The 19,525-nt window shown below is 35.9% G+C and overlaps 3 protein-coding genes across 5 annotated transcripts; 1 reads left to right on the forward strand and 2 right to left on the reverse strand.

The window, feature by feature from the left end:
- Window positions 1–750: 750 nt before the first annotated feature.
- Window positions 751–2,175, reverse strand: LOC18019507 (transcription factor WER). Its single transcript, XM_006399929.2, has 3 exons — window positions 1,976–2,175; window positions 1,430–1,559; window positions 751–1,225 (listed from the first exon to the last, which is right to left on the reverse strand). The coding sequence occupies exons 1-3, from the start codon at window positions 2,118–2,120 to the stop codon at window positions 892–894; spliced, it is 609 nt and encodes a 202-aa protein (XP_006399992.1). The 5' UTR covers window positions 2,121–2,175; the 3' UTR covers window positions 751–891.
- Window positions 2,176–5,937: 3,762 nt separating this feature from the next.
- Window positions 5,938–10,407, forward strand: LOC18019508 (L-aspartate oxidase, chloroplastic). 2 transcript variants are annotated; one of them, XM_024156167.1, is made up of 8 exons: window positions 5,938–6,425; window positions 6,653–6,807; window positions 6,959–7,319; window positions 7,677–7,919; window positions 8,001–8,057; window positions 8,142–8,222; window positions 8,423–8,484; window positions 8,566–9,598. In XM_024156167.1, exons 2-8 carry the CDS (start codon window positions 6,671–6,673, stop codon window positions 9,596–9,598), a joined length of 1,974 nt encoding a protein of 657 aa, XP_024011935.1. In that variant the 5' UTR covers window positions 5,938–6,425; window positions 6,653–6,670. The 2 variants fall into 2 exon arrangements, with proteins under 2 accessions (XP_024011935.1, XP_024011936.1); XM_024156168.1 differs by lacking the exon at window positions 5,938–6,425 and having other exon boundaries at window positions 6,671–6,807; window positions 8,566–10,407.
- Window positions 10,408–16,536: 6,129 nt separating this feature from the next.
- On the reverse strand, window positions 16,537–19,493 carry LOC18019509 (pentatricopeptide repeat-containing protein At5g14770, mitochondrial). Of its 2 annotated transcripts, XM_024155657.1 has the most exons (2): window positions 19,099–19,237; window positions 16,537–19,012 (listed from the first exon to the last, which is right to left on the reverse strand). In XM_024155657.1, the coding sequence occupies exon 2, from the start codon at window positions 18,874–18,876 to the stop codon at window positions 16,618–16,620; it is 2,259 nt and encodes a 752-aa protein (XP_024011425.1). In that variant the 5' UTR covers window positions 18,877–19,012; window positions 19,099–19,237; the 3' UTR covers window positions 16,537–16,617. The 2 variants fall into 2 exon arrangements, with proteins under 2 accessions (XP_024011425.1, XP_006399994.2); XM_006399931.2 differs by having other exon boundaries at window positions 16,537–19,493.
- Window positions 19,494–19,525: the final 32 nt, after the last annotated feature.

Here is a 19,525-nt window from a genome sequence, read left to right on the forward strand (position 1 = left end):
AAACCGTTGTCTAATAGATGGAGATATATGGCTACCATCTTAATTACATTAAGATCGATCTAGAAAAACCTGGGAACCTTCACGGCTTTCATCACCTTTTCATTTCCGTTATACATGAACGATGTGTCCCCTTGTAGATCATTAAAAACCCTCGACCTAGATTATATGTATATTGTTTTTTTTTTTGTCGACGTATATTGTTATTTAAATAACTGTATATAATTAAGATCAATGAAGGGTGGGGGACAAGCTTTCAAAGAACATATTAAAATCAAAGACAAAGAACATAAATCAAACTATTAAGAGGGGGACAGCTTTGTCATAAGAATTTATAGAATTTTTTAGGGAAGTGTGAATGTAAATTTTGACCCATTATATTTTCAAAAAAAAAAAAAAAAATTGACCCATTATATATTTTCTGACTACTGTTTAATTTTCTTCAGTTTAATTAGGTCGCCAGGGCAATCACGGATCGTGTCTAATTTCTCATTTAGTACATTAGTATAAATTTAACTAACTTCAACATTTCGGGAAACAAAATAGGATTGTTACATGTTTTCTTAAATTAATTTATCAAATAATGGACAACAAATTTAGCTCATAGGTTGAACTGAAAAGTTAATAGGTTTATATGAGCATTTCACACCAGAAAATCCAAATATTTTGCTTAGGAAGAAACAAATATAGCATTTATGGATGCATAGGTTTTTAAGGATATACATAACCCAAGAAATTAAGTTCACCTAATAAAAAGACTAAGCCAATCATACACTACCACATCAACAACTTTTAGTCTAAGACTGTTGATGTATTAGTGTTTGATCAGCTTTGAAGATAACAAGACGAAAAGAAAACCAAATCTAAAATACACAAAAGAAGAAGAAAGAAACATCAAAAACAATGCCCATCTATAAAATCCATCATGTTGGTGAGTGTGCTAAGCTCAAACTCATCCTCATGAACCCAAAGCGAGCTCAAATAGTTACTTCCTTGACGATCTTCTTGAATTTCATCTCTGAGAATATTATTGTCGTTAATATTCGAGATTTTTGTTTCATCTGATTTCTCAGTAGGATTTGTGAGATTGATCTGATAAACAATATCACCATTGCTCGGCTTGGTTAGTGGATCTTTAATTCCGAGTTTCTTACTAAGATGCGTGTTCCAATAATTCTTCACTTGATTATCCGTCCGACCCGGTACTCTTTTAGCAATCAAAGACCACCTAATTAAATGCGCATATATTAATTTTAATCATATTTCTAGAAAATGAATTATTGAAATCTAAAGAATAATAAATAATACCATGCAAGTTTGAGAAGAAAATCACGAATATTTATGAGTATTTATAGTGACGAATGGGGATGGAAATAGCTAGTAATTCATTGAGTATGTAACAATAAATTCAAGTAATGTAATGGAGCCATACCTATTACCAAGTAACTTGTGGAGCCTAATGATAAGATCTTCTTCTTGCTCAGTGAAATTGCCTCTTTTCACGTTTGGACTGAGATAATTCATCCACCTCAATCTACAGCTCTTTCCACATCTCTTTAAACCTAACTTATGTACACAATTTGTTTATTCATGAGGAACTTAATTCATACAAAGAGAAACAAGCAACCCATAAGTTAACCCATGAACATTAAGTAAAAGATATGGAGACAACAATATTCCAAATTTAACAACTAATTAACGAGATGATCAAATAGAGTTGGCTTCTTACTATCAATGTTTTCTACCGAAAAACATTTATAATCACACTTAGACTTTTGCGATATGACGGTATGTGCTACAAAGATAATCAACAACCATCAACTTAATTAATTTAAGACTTCAAAGGTAACTTCCAACATCATAAACGAACCCTAACTTTAAACCTTACATAAAAGAAACCCATATGTAGTGCCAGTTTTACCCCGACCTAACGAACAAAAAATAAAAGGTTGAGGAAAAGAGAGAGAGAAAAAGAGACCAGTCTTTTTGGCTATACGATTCCAGTGGCCTTTGCCATGAGCTTTGACATAATCCATGAGGATCTTGTCTTCTTCTACTGTCCACAAACCTTTCTTGTACTCATTGTTTACTTCGTCTCCACTACTAGTTACTTTCTTTCTCATTCTTTTTGTTGCTTTGGAAGATAAGACGAGAGAGACCGTAGAAAGAGAGAAATAAAGAGATTCTGTGAGTAGTTCGTTGATGGAGTTATTAAATAGTACTACGAGTTCAGAACCTAGTGGAATAATTATTTGTAGAGTTTAAATAATAGTAATGATATATAGTTATAAGTATATTTATGATTGTAGCCTTATTAGATAATGTATTGATTGTGTCTGGCATGTGGTGATAATTATAACTGATAATGGACTTCTGAGATGCAAGCTGGTAATTACTGATACGAATTAGTTTAATAGCTTAATCAAGATTTCCAAAAGTATGAAAACATGGACCGCCTAATATGGTCTTGGGGGACGCAAAAATCACGTGTTTTGTTAAAAAAAGATTCGTCTTTGATCTTAATCATAGCTCTTTCGGCATCGAAGTTTCATGTGTCAGGCTAGTGTTTATATATATTCTTGGAATTGGTTAATTGAAATTACTCATAAGTGGTTTTTTTTGGGTTGGGATATAGATAGTGATGGGTTATATTCGACCGAAAACATGAAAAACTAGTATATCCTTACATTAGGTGCCGTGCGAAGGTTTATAGAGACTTAAGGTAAACTAAAAAAATAGGACATTTTTCATTTTAAAAAAAAGGTTTTCTAAAAAAAATATAATATAATTTTAAAATCATATAAAATATTCAAAAATAAAATTTTAATCTAAAAAAACTAATTAAGACATAATCTTTCTTCCTTCTTTTTCAATAAACTTTTTCACCAAACTCTTATAATCGAGGTCTTTAACTAGTTTTCTTTCTATAGATATGATAGATAGGTCATTCAATCTTTCTTGTGACATAGTTGATCGCAACTAAGACTTTATCAACTTCAACTTTGAAAAACTTCTTTCAGCCAAGGCAACTGAAACTGGAATCGTCAACAATATCTGATAAGCAATCTATGAATTTTTTTTTTCTCTTGGGCTTTAGGGTTTTGGTCTTATTTTAGGATGTTATAAAGCCGATAATCTAAACAAATCTTAATCAATTTCCTAAAATTATTGGGAGAATGTAATCTTAATATATTTCCTATATCTATTCCTTTTTTCTCTCTTATAAACAAAAATAAGAAAACATCTTATATAAAAAAAAGATTTCATGCCAACCATAAACCACTTAACCACATCTTAAGAAAATGGAAACCCTGAAAAATTAACATATTTTGGGGGCTGAAACGAAAACTTTTTTCACTACATGGTAAACACGACTCTGGTTACACTTACACTATATATCATCAAAACATAACCCATGACGATGGAAATCTTAAACTCATGAAACCCAAAAAGAGTTTGGGAATATAACAAACCCCGGATATCATTGATGATAACCCGTTACTATCTAATCCTCTTTTGTTATACTAACAAACCCCGGTTATCATTGATGCAACTGATTAAAATGTGAGATAGATAATTAGATAGTAACCGGTTATCATCAATGTCAAAAGTTATTCATCAAAATATATATATAAAAAAAAAAGAGGAAACTGATGATAAAATGAAATGCCTAATACAGTAGATTAATTTTTACTTTGTACAGTGATACCCTTGGACCAGCGTCCGGGTGATGTCAAAAAGAAAGACCAGCGTCCGGGAATCGTGGATTAGACTACTCAGTACAGCTGATTATATACAGTTTATAATTAATTACTAGTAATATTTTTGTACTATTATATAAAAGTAAGTAGCATGAGAGTTAGGAACTAGGTTAAGGGAGATATTTAATTAGAAGATGGTTTGACTCTCTCGGGATTAGGATTTTTCGCGAAATAAAAAACAGTGTTTTTGTAAGAAAGAAAGAGAGAATAGAAGCTCCCTCTCTTATCATTAAAATATTTTGATCTTTGTGCCCCACCATATATCTATAATTATGTTTATGTTCTGTTAGAGTATATGTTATTTTTTGTTTGCTAAGTAGCATGTGCGATGCACATTTCAAAATTTCCCATATGCGTTGTAAGCAAAGTCTTATCTTAAGTACCAGTACTCTTTTGAAAACATTTTCAGAATTTAAAAAAAATAGTTGTTCACATCTTGTTTTGTTAATTTTTATTTATTTACGAATTTACGGTTTTATAAAAAATAATTTTTCTTATGTTCAAGGACTATTTCAGTAATCGTCATAAGTTTTAACATTGCATATATATATATATACATTATATATCTATAATAAAATACCGTTATCACACAGAAGTAATTTAACCTGCGATGAAAATTTAAAAAAAAAATTATTATGACGACAATCTTTTTTTTTTTTCTTACATAAAGAAAAAAGAGGCAAGGATATAGAGCTGGCACATTTAAATTTGTAGACATGTATATTACTCATAACGCTGGGAGCTGACTAGCTGAGTGACCTGAGTCAATAAGAGGGGTAATAAGTCTCTGCAACATTTCATTGTAATAACTACCTATGTTCTCTTTATTTATTAAGGAATTCGGTGGACACACCCATTGCTCGCCATTTTTTCCATTGCCAGGGAATATGTGATTCACAAGATGTGGTGATGCTACGAATTGAATGATCGTTACATATACTTAACTATGGTAGCCTTAAACCACATATTATTACTTTAATAAAATTAGAAAGTTTACCATCAATAATATATGATATATCGTTGTCGAAATTGTGTGAAAACTTGGTGGCTAATCATTGATCTAGATGAATGATATACCAGGCGGCATAGATCAAGTATGAGAATATTTAATTCTTGAACGGATTAGTTGACAAATTTATATATTTGGTTCAAGGAAAAATTACAGTAGGAAAGGATATTCATAATTTTCATACAAAACTATGTCAAACGGACTATGAAATTACAAAACCATATCTGATAAAATCTCGATGAGAGAATAACGAGAAGATCGCAAGATTTAAACATAAGCCAAACACGCATGAAAGAATCACACAGAACGCGATCTTATAAATCGATCACATAGTCTTATCGGTGGCTATAATAATAAACATCCTACTTTTTAGGATGTTTTCAATATAATCTCAGATAACAAAAACATGTACTTATAATCATACTAACCGTATATAACAATAACTGTAATAAACATGACGACAATACATATAATTAATGTTAAGGTTAAGGTTAGTTAAAAAAATTAATATCCATACCCGGTGGTTAAAATTTCGTAACCATAAACGTATTGGGCCTGATGACAAAAAAACGTATTGGGCCCATGAGAAGGCGAGCCCATGTCCATGTTAATTCTAAAGTTATTACTGAGGCCAACTTGAAAATGGGCTTCACCGGGGGAGCTTGATTTTCTTATATAATTTCCATTTAACAAAAAAAACTGTTGTACTCGATCTAATAATAAAAGAAGAATGTTTTGTAAGAAAAAAACAAGAGGGGGAATTATGATAGCCATTCAAATGTCACAACCTTTTCTTACTTGCATTTGGTCTTTTAATTTTCGAATTTGTCCGATGGGAAAATTCAGAAGCCATCAATATTCAATAGTACACTCAAAGAAGACTCCAAATAAGTCTTTTTTTTTTTCCAGAATTTATAATATTTTAATATATGGCCATTGGAGATTTCATTGGCCACCACTCATGGAAAAGTGAATGTACTTTTTCCATGATTCTAATTACAACTTACAAGGTCATGCTTGGTGCATGCATCAACAACACACATATGTTAAAGCTATATACAAGTTGTTGGAATATTTTGTTTTTAAATTTATTTCCCTTCACTAGCTTTAATGTAAAATCATGGATCTTTGATTCCTGAAAATTTATATCCGGATTTTTTATAGAAAACTTATTTTCGAAAACTAATAAATATTCTAACGAGATGAACTTGAGTAAATCGATCTATCGATGCATTATTGTAAATTATTTTAAAAAGAATGTTTTGATTGGTCTTAATTCATTAGAAAAAAGCCAATGAAAGAAAATATAGAAGAATAAGAAAAGACGACCGGTGGGGGCGGCTCATAAGGAAGGCGCGAATTTCAAGGACCAGAAACCTCTGCGAACTTTTGTGTTTTGTTTTCGTGGTCTGTTTCATTTTTCTCAAACCAAAATCGTTTCTTCTTCTTTTCTTCTTCTTCTTCTTCGCGAGAGGGAAAACTTCTCATTTCCGTTTCGCCGCTCTTGCGTCGTAAACTGATCTGTTTCTTTTGCGAAAAAGTCGTGTCTTTTTTTTTTTTCAGTCTTAGTCACGTCCTTCTTGAATTCCCAGATTTCAATTTTACCCACACTTGGCTCCTTCGTCACCTGCTTAGATCAGAGCGCTTCCCGTGATTCCGTAAGATCTCCGTGTTTCATTATTTAGTTTTCAGAGGATTCCGATATTTTGTGTAATCTATCTCTCTGTTCCTTTATTATATTGTTTCGATTGGATTCGACAAACACATTGTCCTCAATTCTCATCGCTTTTCAAACATATTTTTGGATTTTGAGAATCAGGGTTCTCTGGTGTTTTGTTTGAGAAACATATATTTTCTTATGACAACAATCTTCATGATTTGGTAGGAGCTATAAGGGTCGGAAATGGCGGCTAATGTTTCTGCTGGAAACATTCATGATTTCTATCTTGCCGGGCAGCTTTACAGAGGACAAGGTTACCGTCAAGACTCATGGAGTTCTGGTTTTTCTTTCAGGGCAAATCCATTCAAAGAGCTCTCTTGGTATCACTTTGTTTAAACTTAAAAATCTCAAATTTTGTCACTGGCATTCCTGGATTCCTCATCTATGTGTTCTCATGCACAGCTTTGTCCGTAATTAGACATATAGCTTCTTATGCTGGACTCAAACTTGCTCTAATCTTCGTGTACGTAGGTCGAGTGGTGTATCTAAGGCTCTAAAGGCTGAGAGATGTGGTTGTTACTCTCGCGGTGTTTCCGCCATTGATGAGAGCTCGAAGCTTTGTACAAGTATCAGGGCAGTTTCGGTATCGTCTTCAACAAAGTATTATGATTTCACTGTGATTGGTAGTGGAGTGGCGGGTCTGCGTTATGCTTTAGAAGTTGCAAAGCAAGGCACAGTTGCAGTGATCACAAAAGATGAGCCTCACGAGAGTAACACAAACTATGCTCAAGGTGGTGTTAGTGCAGTCTTATGCCCTTTGGATTCTGTAGAAAGTCATATGCACGACACAATGGTCGCCGGTGCTCATCTTTGTGATGAAGAAACTGTAAGAGTAAGTCCCCGTTACTGATTATCTATTATATATCCACAAAGGAGGAGAAACTTGTTGATAGGTTGGCTTAAAATGCTGCATTCTTATGTGCTTCATTGCCTGAAAACTGTTTGATAAGTGTTTGTGTTAGTCCACTGCATAAGCATTGTAATTAGCCTAGGCGGTTTGTAGTGGATGTAGCTGTGTCAATAGCTTAGCTATAGTTGTTGAGTCTATTAGCTAGACAGCGAACAAATCAAAAGGACGTTTAGGCAGAAGGAGTTGGGGCATTGGGGATAATGGGATATGTCTCGTTAATCAAGTTTCTCTATGGCGAACTGAATAAAGGAGTTTACCAGTTTGAATGTCCTTTTTCAGGTTGTGTGTACAGAAGGGCCTGAAAGGATACGCGAGCTGATTGCAATGGGAGCATCATTTGATCACGGCGAGGATGGGAACTTGCATTTGGCAAGAGAAGGTGGTCACTCGCATCATAGGATCGTTCATGCAGCTGATATGACAGGAAGAGAGATTGAGAGAGCTTTACTTGAAGCCGTACTCAATGATCCAAACATATCTGTCTTCAAACACCATTTTGCAATCGATCTGCTCACTTCTCAGGTTCCACCTTCGACCTTTGAAAAACAAATTGCCTCTGACTAATTGGCTTATCAGATCCATCTTTTTTTTTTATCTCAACAGGATGGTTTGAACACAGCTTGTCATGGTGTTGACACTTTGAATATCAAAACAAATGAGGTACAAAAGAGTCTGGTTTTTGTAGGTTTGATTATTCACCTTGTAGCTTAGATTGTAATGTAAAAAAAACTCTATGTTCTTCAGGTAGTACGTTTTCTATCGAAGGTGACATTGCTTGCTTCGGGTGGAGCTGGACATATCTACCCATCAACCACAAATCCTCTGGTAACACTGTCTTAAGATTCTCTTAGTTACAAAACTCTATGGAAGTTTCATATTGCCAATTGTATGAGAAGAAAGAATGAGCAGGAGCAACATAACAACTTGGTGTTTTGTGGGAGTAATCCAAAAGTGACACTTGAAAATATTCTTCGAAACTACCACTTGTTCACATATGGATTTCAATCTTTATGCTTTTTGTATAGGTGGCTACTGGAGATGGCATGGCTATGGCTCATCGAGCTCAAGCTGTGATTTCAAATATGGAGTAAGTAAACACCGAAAAAAAAAGTCTTGAGGATACTTGTTGACAATGAAACTTATGTTTGTGTTTGTATGTCTTTGGTAGATTTGTGCAGTTTCATCCAACTGCTTTAGCCGATGAAGGTCTTCCCATCAAACCAAAAACCGCTAGAGAAAACGCGTTCCTCATCACTGAGGCCGTGAGAGGCGACGGTGGCATCCTCTACAATCTAGGAATGGAGCGGTTCATGCCGGTTTACGATGACCGAGCTGAGCTTGCTCCAAGAGATGTGGTTGCAAGAAGCATCGATGATCAGCTCAAGAAACGGAATGAAAAGTATGTGTTACTTGACATAAGCCATAAGCCGAGAGAAAAGATTCTTGCCCATTTCCCGAACATAGCTTCCGAATGTCTTAAAAACGGTTTGGATATTACCCGTCAGCCTATCCCGGTTGTGCCTGCAGCTCATTACATGTGTGGAGGAGTTCGTGCTGGTTTACAAGGCGAAACGAATGTCCTTGGATTGTTTGTAGCAGGTGAAGTAGCGTGTACCGGTCTTCACGGAGCAAACCGGCTCGCTAGTAACTCGCTATTAGAAGCTCTGGTTTTCGCGAGACGGGCTGTTCATCCTTCGACTGAGCTCATGAAACGCACAAGACTTGATCTAAGCGCATCAGAGAAATGGACAAGGCCAGTTGTTGCAACAGTTAGATCGCTAGGAGACGAAGTAATATCGAAGATTCTAGCTTTGACTAAAGAGGTGAGAAGAGAGCTACAGGCAGTGATGTGGAAGTATGTTGGTATTGTCAGATCGACCACTCGGCTCAATACAGCCGAGAGGAAAATTGCAGAGCTAGAGGCGAAATGGGAAACGTTTTTGTTCGAACATGGATGGGAACAGACAGTGGTAGCTCTTGAAGCTTGTGAGATGAGAAATTTGTTTTGTTGTGCTAAGCTTGTTGTGAGCAGCGCATTAGCCAGACACGAAAGCCGTGGTCTTCATTACATGACAGACTTTCCTTATGTGGAAGAAAGCAAGCGGATTCCGACAATTATCCTCCCGTCTTCTCCTACAACAGCTAGCTGGAGCTCAAGACAGTTACAGGTTATGAGCAGCAGCTCACTTGTCGACTGTTAAAACGGCATACTCAGTATCTATATATAGGATCGTCACCAGGAGGATAAAGAGAAGAATTGCAAACTTCTCCATCAGAATAAACTGCAGTCAAAGAGTAGAAATCATTAGAAGAAGAACTCGAGAATGGAGAGACTTATTTTCAGAATAAGCACTCACCATGAGTCGATTTTATTTTTCTTGAATGAAGAAAATTGAAAGTTACTCTCATCTATTCTGGAAGCGTCGGAGGAGTCTCAGTACCTAAAGGATGTTTTTTTTTTAAATTATTATTATTGCTTTAAGTCGGTTAATAACAAAGTTCAGTCAAGAGACGCGCGTAATCCCTTCTTGGATCTTTCGGAACAAAATCATGATGATTAGGAATCTTCTTTTCCTGCTACTTGTGTTCTTCCTTGTAAAATCTTGTAACGGAGAAGAAGAAGATCGGGCTGAGACCTGCGAAGCATTGGAAATCCCCGCTCACATCGGAAATGTCACCGCCGGTTACGGCTTTATTCCGCCGGTTAAAACTTCAGCGTCAAAAACCGAAACCGAAAGATGCAACTCCCTTCTGTCGACGAGCGTGAGTTGAAATTTCCTTTCAAGATTAAAGATTCAATAATAGGTTGTGCGTATGCCCTACATGATTTTAGGGAAAACGTTAGTGAACAAACAGTGGTGCTTTTTACTTTTGTAATCATATTACTACGCTACCTCTACCTGGAACAAGAACAGTAGTCGATCTCTACTTTTGGGTTAGAATACATTTCGGTGTAAGATGATAAGACTTTGTATGATAGATTTATCTTAGTTGAAAGAAATATTTCTTGTTTTCGTGATGATAAAGTTGTTATGCTTATAGTTTCTCAGAACCCAGTATTGTTCTTATATTATATATTTCGATGTTTCTCTACTAATCATAAAAAAAATTACTGAAACTATCAAGTTTTCTTTGATGATTATACTGGGTTATTTTGTTTAGATTTGATCTTAGTACTGTTTACTTCAAATTAAATTTCAGTTAAGTCCTGTCCACAACAACTTATACTTTTTTCAAGAAGGGAAAGCCGTAATTTTAGATGATTTATCATAAATAAAATCTAAATCGTTAAAAGAAGAAAGAGTGTTTTCTTTTCTCTATGAACTGTAACCAAATTTCATAAACTAAAAAAAAAGAGTCTAAGTGGTTTGGGAGATAAAATTGAATCCTTTGTATATACAACAGTAAAGCTGATTAGAAAATACTTATTTTCAACAATAACCTGGTTTGAATTCAAGTGAAGAAGAGACTTTACTCAACTATATTTTGGCCATTATACTATAAGAATGAATTATGAAAATTGGAGGCCCCAAAACATGTCATTATATGGGGGTCTAAGGCTAAACGCATCAAATTCAATACGCTATAAGCACGGCACAACGCCACAAAGATATACCTTCATCACCGAGTCTTGAATCATTCAAGCTTCTCAAAGATATTTTCTAAATATATATATAAGAAAATTCTTTTCTTACGGTAAGAAAATCAGGAAGAGCCCATAAATCTGAGTGCTCCAAATCTGAGTGCTCCAAATCTGGAGCTAAAATGTTTTCAACTCGTTGAGCTCTTTCATCTGAGGTCGAACCAAAAGAAGCTTGTGGATCGAGAGAGGGAGAACAAGTTTTTTTATTTAGTTCGATATGAAGTAGTTTAATGGTGGTGATAATGGTACGATTTATGAACAATACCAAATTATAAATCAATCAAATCAATTAGTAGAAAGTACACCAAAACAAGAAAAAAAAAACTAAAAAAATCAAAAAGCTCAAGGTCTAACTTAGTGAAAATCAGAGGTCCCTCACTACACATGGAGATCACGACGACGAGAATTCGAAGGAGAAGGAATAAAGTCGTCAGAGGGAGGAAATAAGTAGTGAACAAGTATAGTGAGACATCCCAAGGCGACGAAGATAGCGAGACAAGAATGGTAACCTAAAAAGCCACTCAAACAAGACAAGGCAACAGTGAAGAGAACCCGATGGATAGAGATATCTGGAGCCGGCCGATCGAGTTGATTGACCGCCAAGATTCCCATGATTACCCCAAAGAAGTAAATACTAGTTTGTACCGAATGGATCATGTCCGACTGAAAGAACATACCGAACATAGACGAGATGGTGATTGCCCACCAGTTTTCTTCTCCCATTCGGCGAGTCTCGTGCGTAATTTTCGGAACTGGAACGCATAACGACCTCACGACCAAAAGACTTAAAATCAAGAACAATGGTGCGAAGAATCCGACCATAAACTTGTCTTCCCCATCAGGCAAGAACCAGAGTTGAACGAGCGTTGCCGTTAAACCACCCAGAGACGACGGTATGGCCATTCCGTAGCATATCCTCCGCGTTTTCCGACAATTCACTCCTTTGATTATCATTGTTTCATCAGCTTTCATGATATGATATCGATGTTATCTGCTTCTCTAAGTTTTTTTTTTTTTTTAGTCGTTTCTTTGTTTGATCAGCTCTCCATATATATATATATATATATAGATAGGACCTTGCCTATTCCTCATAGATTCGGGAATATAGGAAGGTTTTCTATGCGGTTTCCCATTCCGAAGAAAAAGGCTTGGATTGTTTTAAAATAAAATAAAAAATAGATTTTGGTTTTCAAATAAACAAATTTTAATATATTTTTTGGTAAATATTGATTCCTTAGTTTTTACTTTTTAGGGAACTAGATTCTCCATAGGTTTGCCATTTTTCTACAAAAGTTAAAAACTAGAATCTCGACAGAAAAAAAGAAGTTAAAATCTAGAATCTTCTACCATAATACTTATATTGTTGCACACATAAATTTTTTTTTTGCAATTTTCATCCACCATTTACATGTTCTAGTTTAATATCACGGTTCTGTATCTCCGTAATCATCAATGTATATTAAACGTTATGTAATATTTTTTCCAAAAGTAATATTATTATATTGATTTTCTCCAAACCGCGCATTGGTTATTGGTTACGGTTGACTAAAATAAAAAAAAGAGTAAAAACCGGTAATCGATAAATGCGAACCGAGCACTAATCCGACGAAGATCTAAAAGTGTACAAGGGACCTTCCCGGAGCTCTGCTACTCGAACAACCGGCGTTTATGCCGATTCCGTTCATGACAAACTGGAGAACCGACTCCTGTGGCGAAATCGGACTCAGCGGTTACCTGAACCCGCTCCAGGAAGATTTCGCCGACGGTAAGATTTCGAATCTAGACCTCGACACCGCTACAGACTCAATAAACGAACTCCAATCACCATTAACCTCAAGCAGAGATCTTCCATCCGAAAGGGTGGGAAGGAGGACCCACCGCCTCAGCCGCTTAGATCGAATTACCGACCACCACGAAGCATCCCTCGACTCGCGGCGCAATTTCCGCCGCAGATCGACAATCACCGATCATCAGTCGCAGTTCAAATCTGAGGAGAAGGATCCAAAAAAAAACTCGGCGGAAAGTGTTCATTGTTTTTATCATAGAATTTTCTCAGTGTAATTGCATTTAATCTTGCGTTGAATAACTAGGGCTACCGTTCCTTGCTTTTCTTACAAGTTCGTATCTTTTTTCCGATGGGGATTTATTTCTATCTTCACGCAGGTAACTGAGAAGATGAGTGAATGTAAAGAAAAGCTAAACCAAGCCTGTACTTGAGATCAAATGAATGGCAATTCTGAAGATAGACCATTACCAAAGGCTGCCTCTTTGGTTCCCAGTGATCTTAGCGTTGTAGAAACTGAGAAACCCGAGGTACAGAATGCTACCGTGGAAGTTGACTCCGACAACTTGGATTATAATTGACGATGCATATGACGTTCTGAATGTATTTTTTATTTTTGTATGTCGTCTGTGCACCTGTTTACATTACTTTCAATCCCATTTAGCATCAGTACAACCCATATAGGTCCATAACTGTTATATCTATCTATTTGGAGATTAAAAAATGTTATTGTTTTGTTATCAATCGTTTAGAAACAGAGAAATGAAAATCTCGTTTTTCTGAATTCTTCTTCTTATTTCTCTTAAACCAAACAATACAGAGAGAGTCCCTTTAACCAATACACAGAATGCTAATGGCCAGTATGAAAGCAACACTGCTCACGATTGTACCAGCCAGGGTATGGACCTCGTGAAACCCATTCCTGCCACTGCGAGTAACCCACTACAAATAGCTCGCCTACTGATTCTACACCCCAGTAGACGCAAGAAGAACTCTCCTTGCAGAATCATGGTTGCCACACCCAAGGCCATTAGGTAGTCGTGTTCATAGAGCGTAATACTGCAAACCGAAGATAGGAATATGAGTATTAGGAATTGCTGTACAGCTTGTAGTGCTCCATTGGGCCGGTTGGCATTCAACACACGGGGTGGCATGTGCCATGTAGAGAAGCAATAAATAGCGGTCGCTGAGCTGTACATAATCATTCCGAACATGAGAGACACTTGCATCGGCACTCGAAGACGTCTAAACTTGGTTGAACAGCAGATACTTGATATCCCAAAAGTCGCGAGCCCAGAGCAGAAGACGGGTTTCAGTAGTATAACCATGTCGTTGCCCCATCTCATAAGAAGGTTTGGGTTCTGGGGTTGCGGCTCAGCCATTTCACCTGAAAGTTGTTAATCAATTTAACAGAGTCTTATGTACAGAACTGTTTGCATAGATACGGAGAAATCATTAGAGCGTGTATCAAAAAGGAAAAATAGACATTTTCACTTTTAATCTCATGTATTCCCATATTTCACACCTTATACAATTACAGGTTTTAAGGTAATCAAGAATGTACCGAAGTTCACAGTACAGAAAATTCTACACCACCAAAAGCTGAAACTACAAAATAAATTCTCAGTTTCATCTCCCATCCTGATCAGAAAGGAAACAGCTACAGAGCTTCGCTAGCTAAATAATCTCTACTTGGGTTCATATTTGGAAACGATATTATAAATATTCCCTCGAAGCTAGCTATCTCTGTGCGCGATTAACAAACTTAAGGCTAGTTTCCATGTTCTCTACAGATTTGTGGGAACATATAACAAAGATCTAACAGAGAAAACAATCTAACAAAGACAAAGATCTAACAAAGACCGTCTCCCATCCTGAGAAACAGCCAAAAGTACTTAATTTCATGACTGATTATAAGAACAGTACACGAATTCGATCAAGTCGTACTCAAACTCCTCTAACTACAAGAAACTCTAACTCTGCGACATTCAATCAAGAAGGAGCGAAAAGTGAAAACGAAGATACTAACTGAAATTCTAGTATATGGAGAGTCGGAATCAAGATGGTTCAAGAAAGCTTACTGTTCAAGATCAAAGAGAAGAGATACCAAAGTGGACTTGTTTAATTAGCGAACAGAGACGACGGGAGCAGATTTTGCTGCGCTAACCCTAGAATCCCCTCAACGACACCTGAAAGCTTCCCCTCAACGACACCTGAAAGCTTCCCCTCAACGACACCTGAAAGCTTCCTCTCGAATGAACGTTTCTTTTCCTCTTTCTTCTTCCGCTACGAGAGAGCTCTCGGTTATTATAAAGATTCGAACAGAGCTCTTTATGTATCGTTATAGTGTTTGGCGAAATAACAATATAATCCCTGAGTTGTTTTTATTTTGCGTTTTAAACCCTTCTACTTTTAAATTTCAAAATAAGCCCCTCTCTTGTTGTCTCCTTTGATAACTCACCCTAAAAGTATATCCCTCCTAAACCCAAAACCCCAATCGCGATCCAGGTAAGATTCCGATGCCCTCCTCGCTGAGACGCTGATTTGTGCCGTTTAGAGTTTGGAATAACCAACTGCTTGTGGTTTTAAGTGTAGTAGAGGACATAAAATGACAACGAAAAAGTTTCACAATCTCTATATTATTATTAAAATAGATATTTTAAAAAATAACTTTTATTTTATAAAATATTACATAATATATTATTACAACTAACAAAGAATAATTAAAACAGTAAAACGTATAGTTATCTTTTAAATCTAATAAAAGAAATATGAAAAGTCTTTATTTCTCATTTAATAGAATATATTTATTATTTAATTTCTGTATTCAAATATATGATAATTTTATATATTTTTTTGTTTCAAATGGTATCATAAAATATATTTAATTTCAAAACGAGAAAATAAAAAAATTTCAATTAAATAATATAAAAATAAAGACTAAAAATTATGATATAAAAAATGGTGAATACTTTTTACTATAATTTATAAATTGTTATATTTACTTAATTATATACAAAAATATTTTTTTTTAGTTATTTTTACCAAAAATTTGATATGAGAAAATTGATTTTTAATTTTAAAAAATTTGTAATGAAGTGAGAGTTATTAAACGGTGCATATCATAATTAGTTTTATATTTTAATCTAGTACAAACATGTTAAGTAAATGTGTTAGTTTGATATGAACGGATTATGATTCTAATTTTTTAATATCCACAAAAAAATTTCGCAATTCAAAATATTAATTTTTTAAAAAGTGGTATATTTAATTTACAAAATATTATAATTTGTTTTTTAAAACTACATATAGTTTATTGTATTTTAATTAATTTTATATTAAATTTAAATTTAACGAATATTATATTTATTTATATACATAGTTAAAGAAGATAAAACTGATTTTTAATAGTTTGTGAACAGATTATAAAACTCAATTATTAAGCAATGCAAATTAGATTTGATAATTATAATATTATAATATTTTGTGTATTAGATTCAATAATATATTAGTTTAATGTCAACCGGTTAAATAAACAGTTTATTTGCTTTATCCGCTTATAAAATAATTTCATATACATATTAACTCATTTTTTACAATTTAATAAAAAAATAAAAAAAATTCTTTATATAGATCAAACTCATTTTATAAATTTCACAGCGAAGCTTTTTTACTAAAATACATGCCTATTTAAAAGATCTCTCTCTTCCTTCAATTAAAATGATTGTTTTATTCACTTAAAACCAATCTTGGAGCGACACTATGATTACAAGGATAAAACAGAATTAGCCGGTTCACGAATGTGAAGAACGAGCATTCTTTTTCTTGTAACACTCCTTTAAGAATCTTTCAGCATCAACCTTCATTCCAGGTTTAGAAAAAGCTGCACTTATCCAGTAAATAGTTTGATTACACGGAATATATCCCTTTTCTTCGACCATCTCTTTCAACAACTCTTTTGCCTCTGCCAAGTACATTGCTTTTCTATTCCACTCAACTTCTGGATGGGTGCAAAGTTTACACAAACCAGATATCATTGTACAATAAGTCGAAGTGTTGGGGCTCACTCCTCTCTTACGCATCTCCTTCATTAGCTCTCTTGCCTGAAGCATCTTCCCAACTTGAGCAAATTCACTAATAAGCACATTATAAGTGCCAGTTTTAGGTACCAACCCATCCGCGATCATCTCACAGTATATCGTCATACTTTCTTTCTTATTCCCCATCTTAGCTTGACCACAAATTAACGCATTGTACGTAAAATCGTCAAGGCGCATACCTCTACTCTTCATCTCATTCAGCCATTTCTCTACTTCTTCTAACAGCCCTGCATCACAGAGACCTCTTATGATAGTATTGTAGGTTGCAACATTTGGGGATATTCCTGCGTCCAACATCATAGAATATGTCGAAAGAGCTTTTCTTACATGACTGCCCACAAAATATCCGTGCATAAGGGCATTGAACGTCACAGTATCAGGAATAAAGCCTCTCTCTTTCATATCCTCCATAACCATAACTGCCTTTTTCGTCATACCTAGTTTGCACAGAGTCGCAATAAGAGTATTGTACACTTGCCTACTGAGTTTGATTCCATAACCCAGGAGTTTCTCGTGCGTTTCGAAGATAGCATCAGCTCTTTTATGCTTTGAAGATGCGTCGAGAAAAATTTGGTATGTCTTTAAGTTAGGATGGATCTCCATAAACATCATTTGATTCAATACGTCAATTGCTCCCTCCATCTTACCGCTTTCATATAGCATTTCAAGCACAATGTTGCAACTCATCAGACTCGGTTTTATTCCACAACTCTTCATCTTATCCCACAGCTCAAGGATACCTTCGAGATTCCCTTGCTTTCGTTGTGCATTCATCATTATGTTAAATGTAGCAATATCTGGTTCTATGCCCTTCTCTCTCATTCCTTTGTAGGCCCAGTCTGCTCCGACTTTGCCAAACTTTAACAGCCCGTTAATTAAGACATTGTAAGAAACAACATCCCATGGCATCCCTTTCTCTTGCATTTCTTCAGCCCAAGCAAGAGCAGCTTCTTCGTCTCCTCCTTTGAAGAACACATCAATTAAAGATGTGTAGTTAATACGATCCAGTGTCACTCCTTTGGATACCATGTCACTGACTAATCCCTTAAGTTCCTCAATCTTACAAGTTCTCTTCAAATGATTCACCAGAGCATCAAGTATGTAGTTATTCTCCTCCAACCCAGTGAGCCTCATTTCCTTACTCATTTGGAAAGCTACTTCTTGTTCCCCTGCCTTAAACAAGCCATCAATTACTGTACCATAAGTAAAACTATTCGGCACAACGTTCTGGTCCTCCATTTTTCTCATAAGACTAATAGCTTCTTCTAGCATCCCTTTCTTTACATAGCCATTGATCATACTAGAGTAGGTGACAACATTCGGAAGAACACTTTTCTCTAGCATCTGCCTTATGATAAATTCTGCACTGCTTAAATTCCCCGCTTTGCACAAGCCATCTACCAAAGCCGTATAGGTAACCGCATTTGGAACTTGGTTATCTTCCAAAAGCATCTTAAATGTTTTCTCAGCCTCCCTACGTTCTCCGGCCTTAAACAGACCATCCATCAAAACAGTATATACAACTAAATCTACCGGAATCCCACGCACAACCATTTGGCTGTAAAGTGCCAAAGCATCTCGGTAACTTTCTGCTTTAAACAACGAATCAACAAGAGTAGTATAAGTTACATGGTTCGGATATACACCCATCTCCTCCATTTCTCTCAGTAGCAATCCCGCTTCCATCACTTTTCCGTCTTTGCACAATCGGTTAATAATCGAACTAAAAGTAACAACATCCGGATCAAACCCGCTCATAACCATACCCTTGTAGGCTTCTTCGATGGCGTGGAGACTAAAGTAAGAGCTTATGAGTATAGTGTGAGTGATGAGGTCTAGTTCCGCAATTTCGTCCACTAATGCCTTGGCTCTCGCAAAGTTTCCAACTTTACAAAACCCATTAATCAGAGTATTGTAGCTGACCGTATCAGGCAATATACCTTTCTTCACCATTTCAGAGAGAAACCGATAAGCCTCGTCGGCCAAACCATGTTCGCATAAACCCCAAATCACAGTGTTATAAGTAACGGTATCAACGCTGATTACTCTATTCCTAAGTAAACTAACTGAGAATCTCAGTTGACCCACTCTGCACAAAGAATGAATCAACACATTGAGAGCAAAAACATCGGGAGCAACCCCACAAGCTATCATCTTGCTGTAAATCAACGATACCTGGTGAGGTACCAAACAATGGACGTTGAAATGGTGAATTAAACTATTCCAGAGACGCAAATCCGGAACAACACCGAAGGTGCACATCGCAGAGAGCGTCCTTGCTGCTCCGTAGAGCCTCCCGCAGCTTACATAAAGCCGAAAGAGAGTGTGAAAGAGAGAGACGTAAACCCGAGTCTTGTTGGGAGCTAAATCTGTATCGAATCTGCGTTCTGAGATCAAGACGCTAGTCTCTTCGCTTCCCGGGATTTGGGGTCGTTTGATTGTCGAGAAAGAGCGGCAATTCGAGCGAAAGAATCTGTATTTTCCCGTATAGCTATTCCAAATCCTTATCATCATCAGCAGAAGGATCGGAGTTCATCTAAATCTGCAAAGTTCTCCAGAGACTCCTGCAAGCTCTCATGGCGTCCGCTTGTGACGACGCATC

This window comes from Eutrema salsugineum, unplaced genomic scaffold (assembly GCF_000478725.1).
Source record: "Eutrema salsugineum unplaced genomic scaffold, Eutsalg1_0 scaffold_2, whole genome shotgun sequence".
Lineage (NCBI taxonomy): Eukaryota > Viridiplantae > Streptophyta > Magnoliopsida > Brassicales > Brassicaceae > Eutrema > Eutrema salsugineum.

What these genes read in the sequence shown, in the direction of transcription:
- LOC18019507 (XM_006399929.2), bottom strand. Translation starts at nt 2,120, where the DNA reads ATGAGAAAGAAAGTAACTAGTAGTGGAGACGAAGTAAACAATGAGTAC. An exon ending in TCGTATAGCCAAAAAGACTG is followed by an intron (nt 1,560 to 1,975) that starts GTCTCTTTTTCT and finishes TACATAAGTTAG; the next exon opens with GTTTAAAGAGATGTGGAAAG. An exon ending in CACAAGTTACTTGGTAATAG is followed by an intron (nt 1,226 to 1,429) that starts GTATGGCTCCAT and finishes GCATTTAATTAG; the next exon opens with GTGGTCTTTGATTGCTAAAA.
- LOC18019509 (XM_006399931.2), bottom strand. Translation starts at nt 19,437, where the DNA reads ATGATGATAAGGATTTGGAATAGCTATACGGGAAAATACAGATTCTTT.
- LOC18019508 (XM_024156167.1), top strand. Translation starts at nt 6,671, where the DNA reads ATGGCGGCTAATGTTTCTGCTGGAAACATTCATGATTTCTATCTTGCC. An exon ending in CCATTCAAAGAGCTCTCTTG is followed by an intron (nt 6,808 to 6,958) that starts GTATCACTTTGT and finishes TCGTGTACGTAG; the next exon opens with GTCGAGTGGTGTATCTAAGG. An exon ending in GTGATGAAGAAACTGTAAGA is followed by an intron (nt 7,320 to 7,676) that starts GTAAGTCCCCGT and finishes GTCCTTTTTCAG; the next exon opens with GTTGTGTGTACAGAAGGGCC.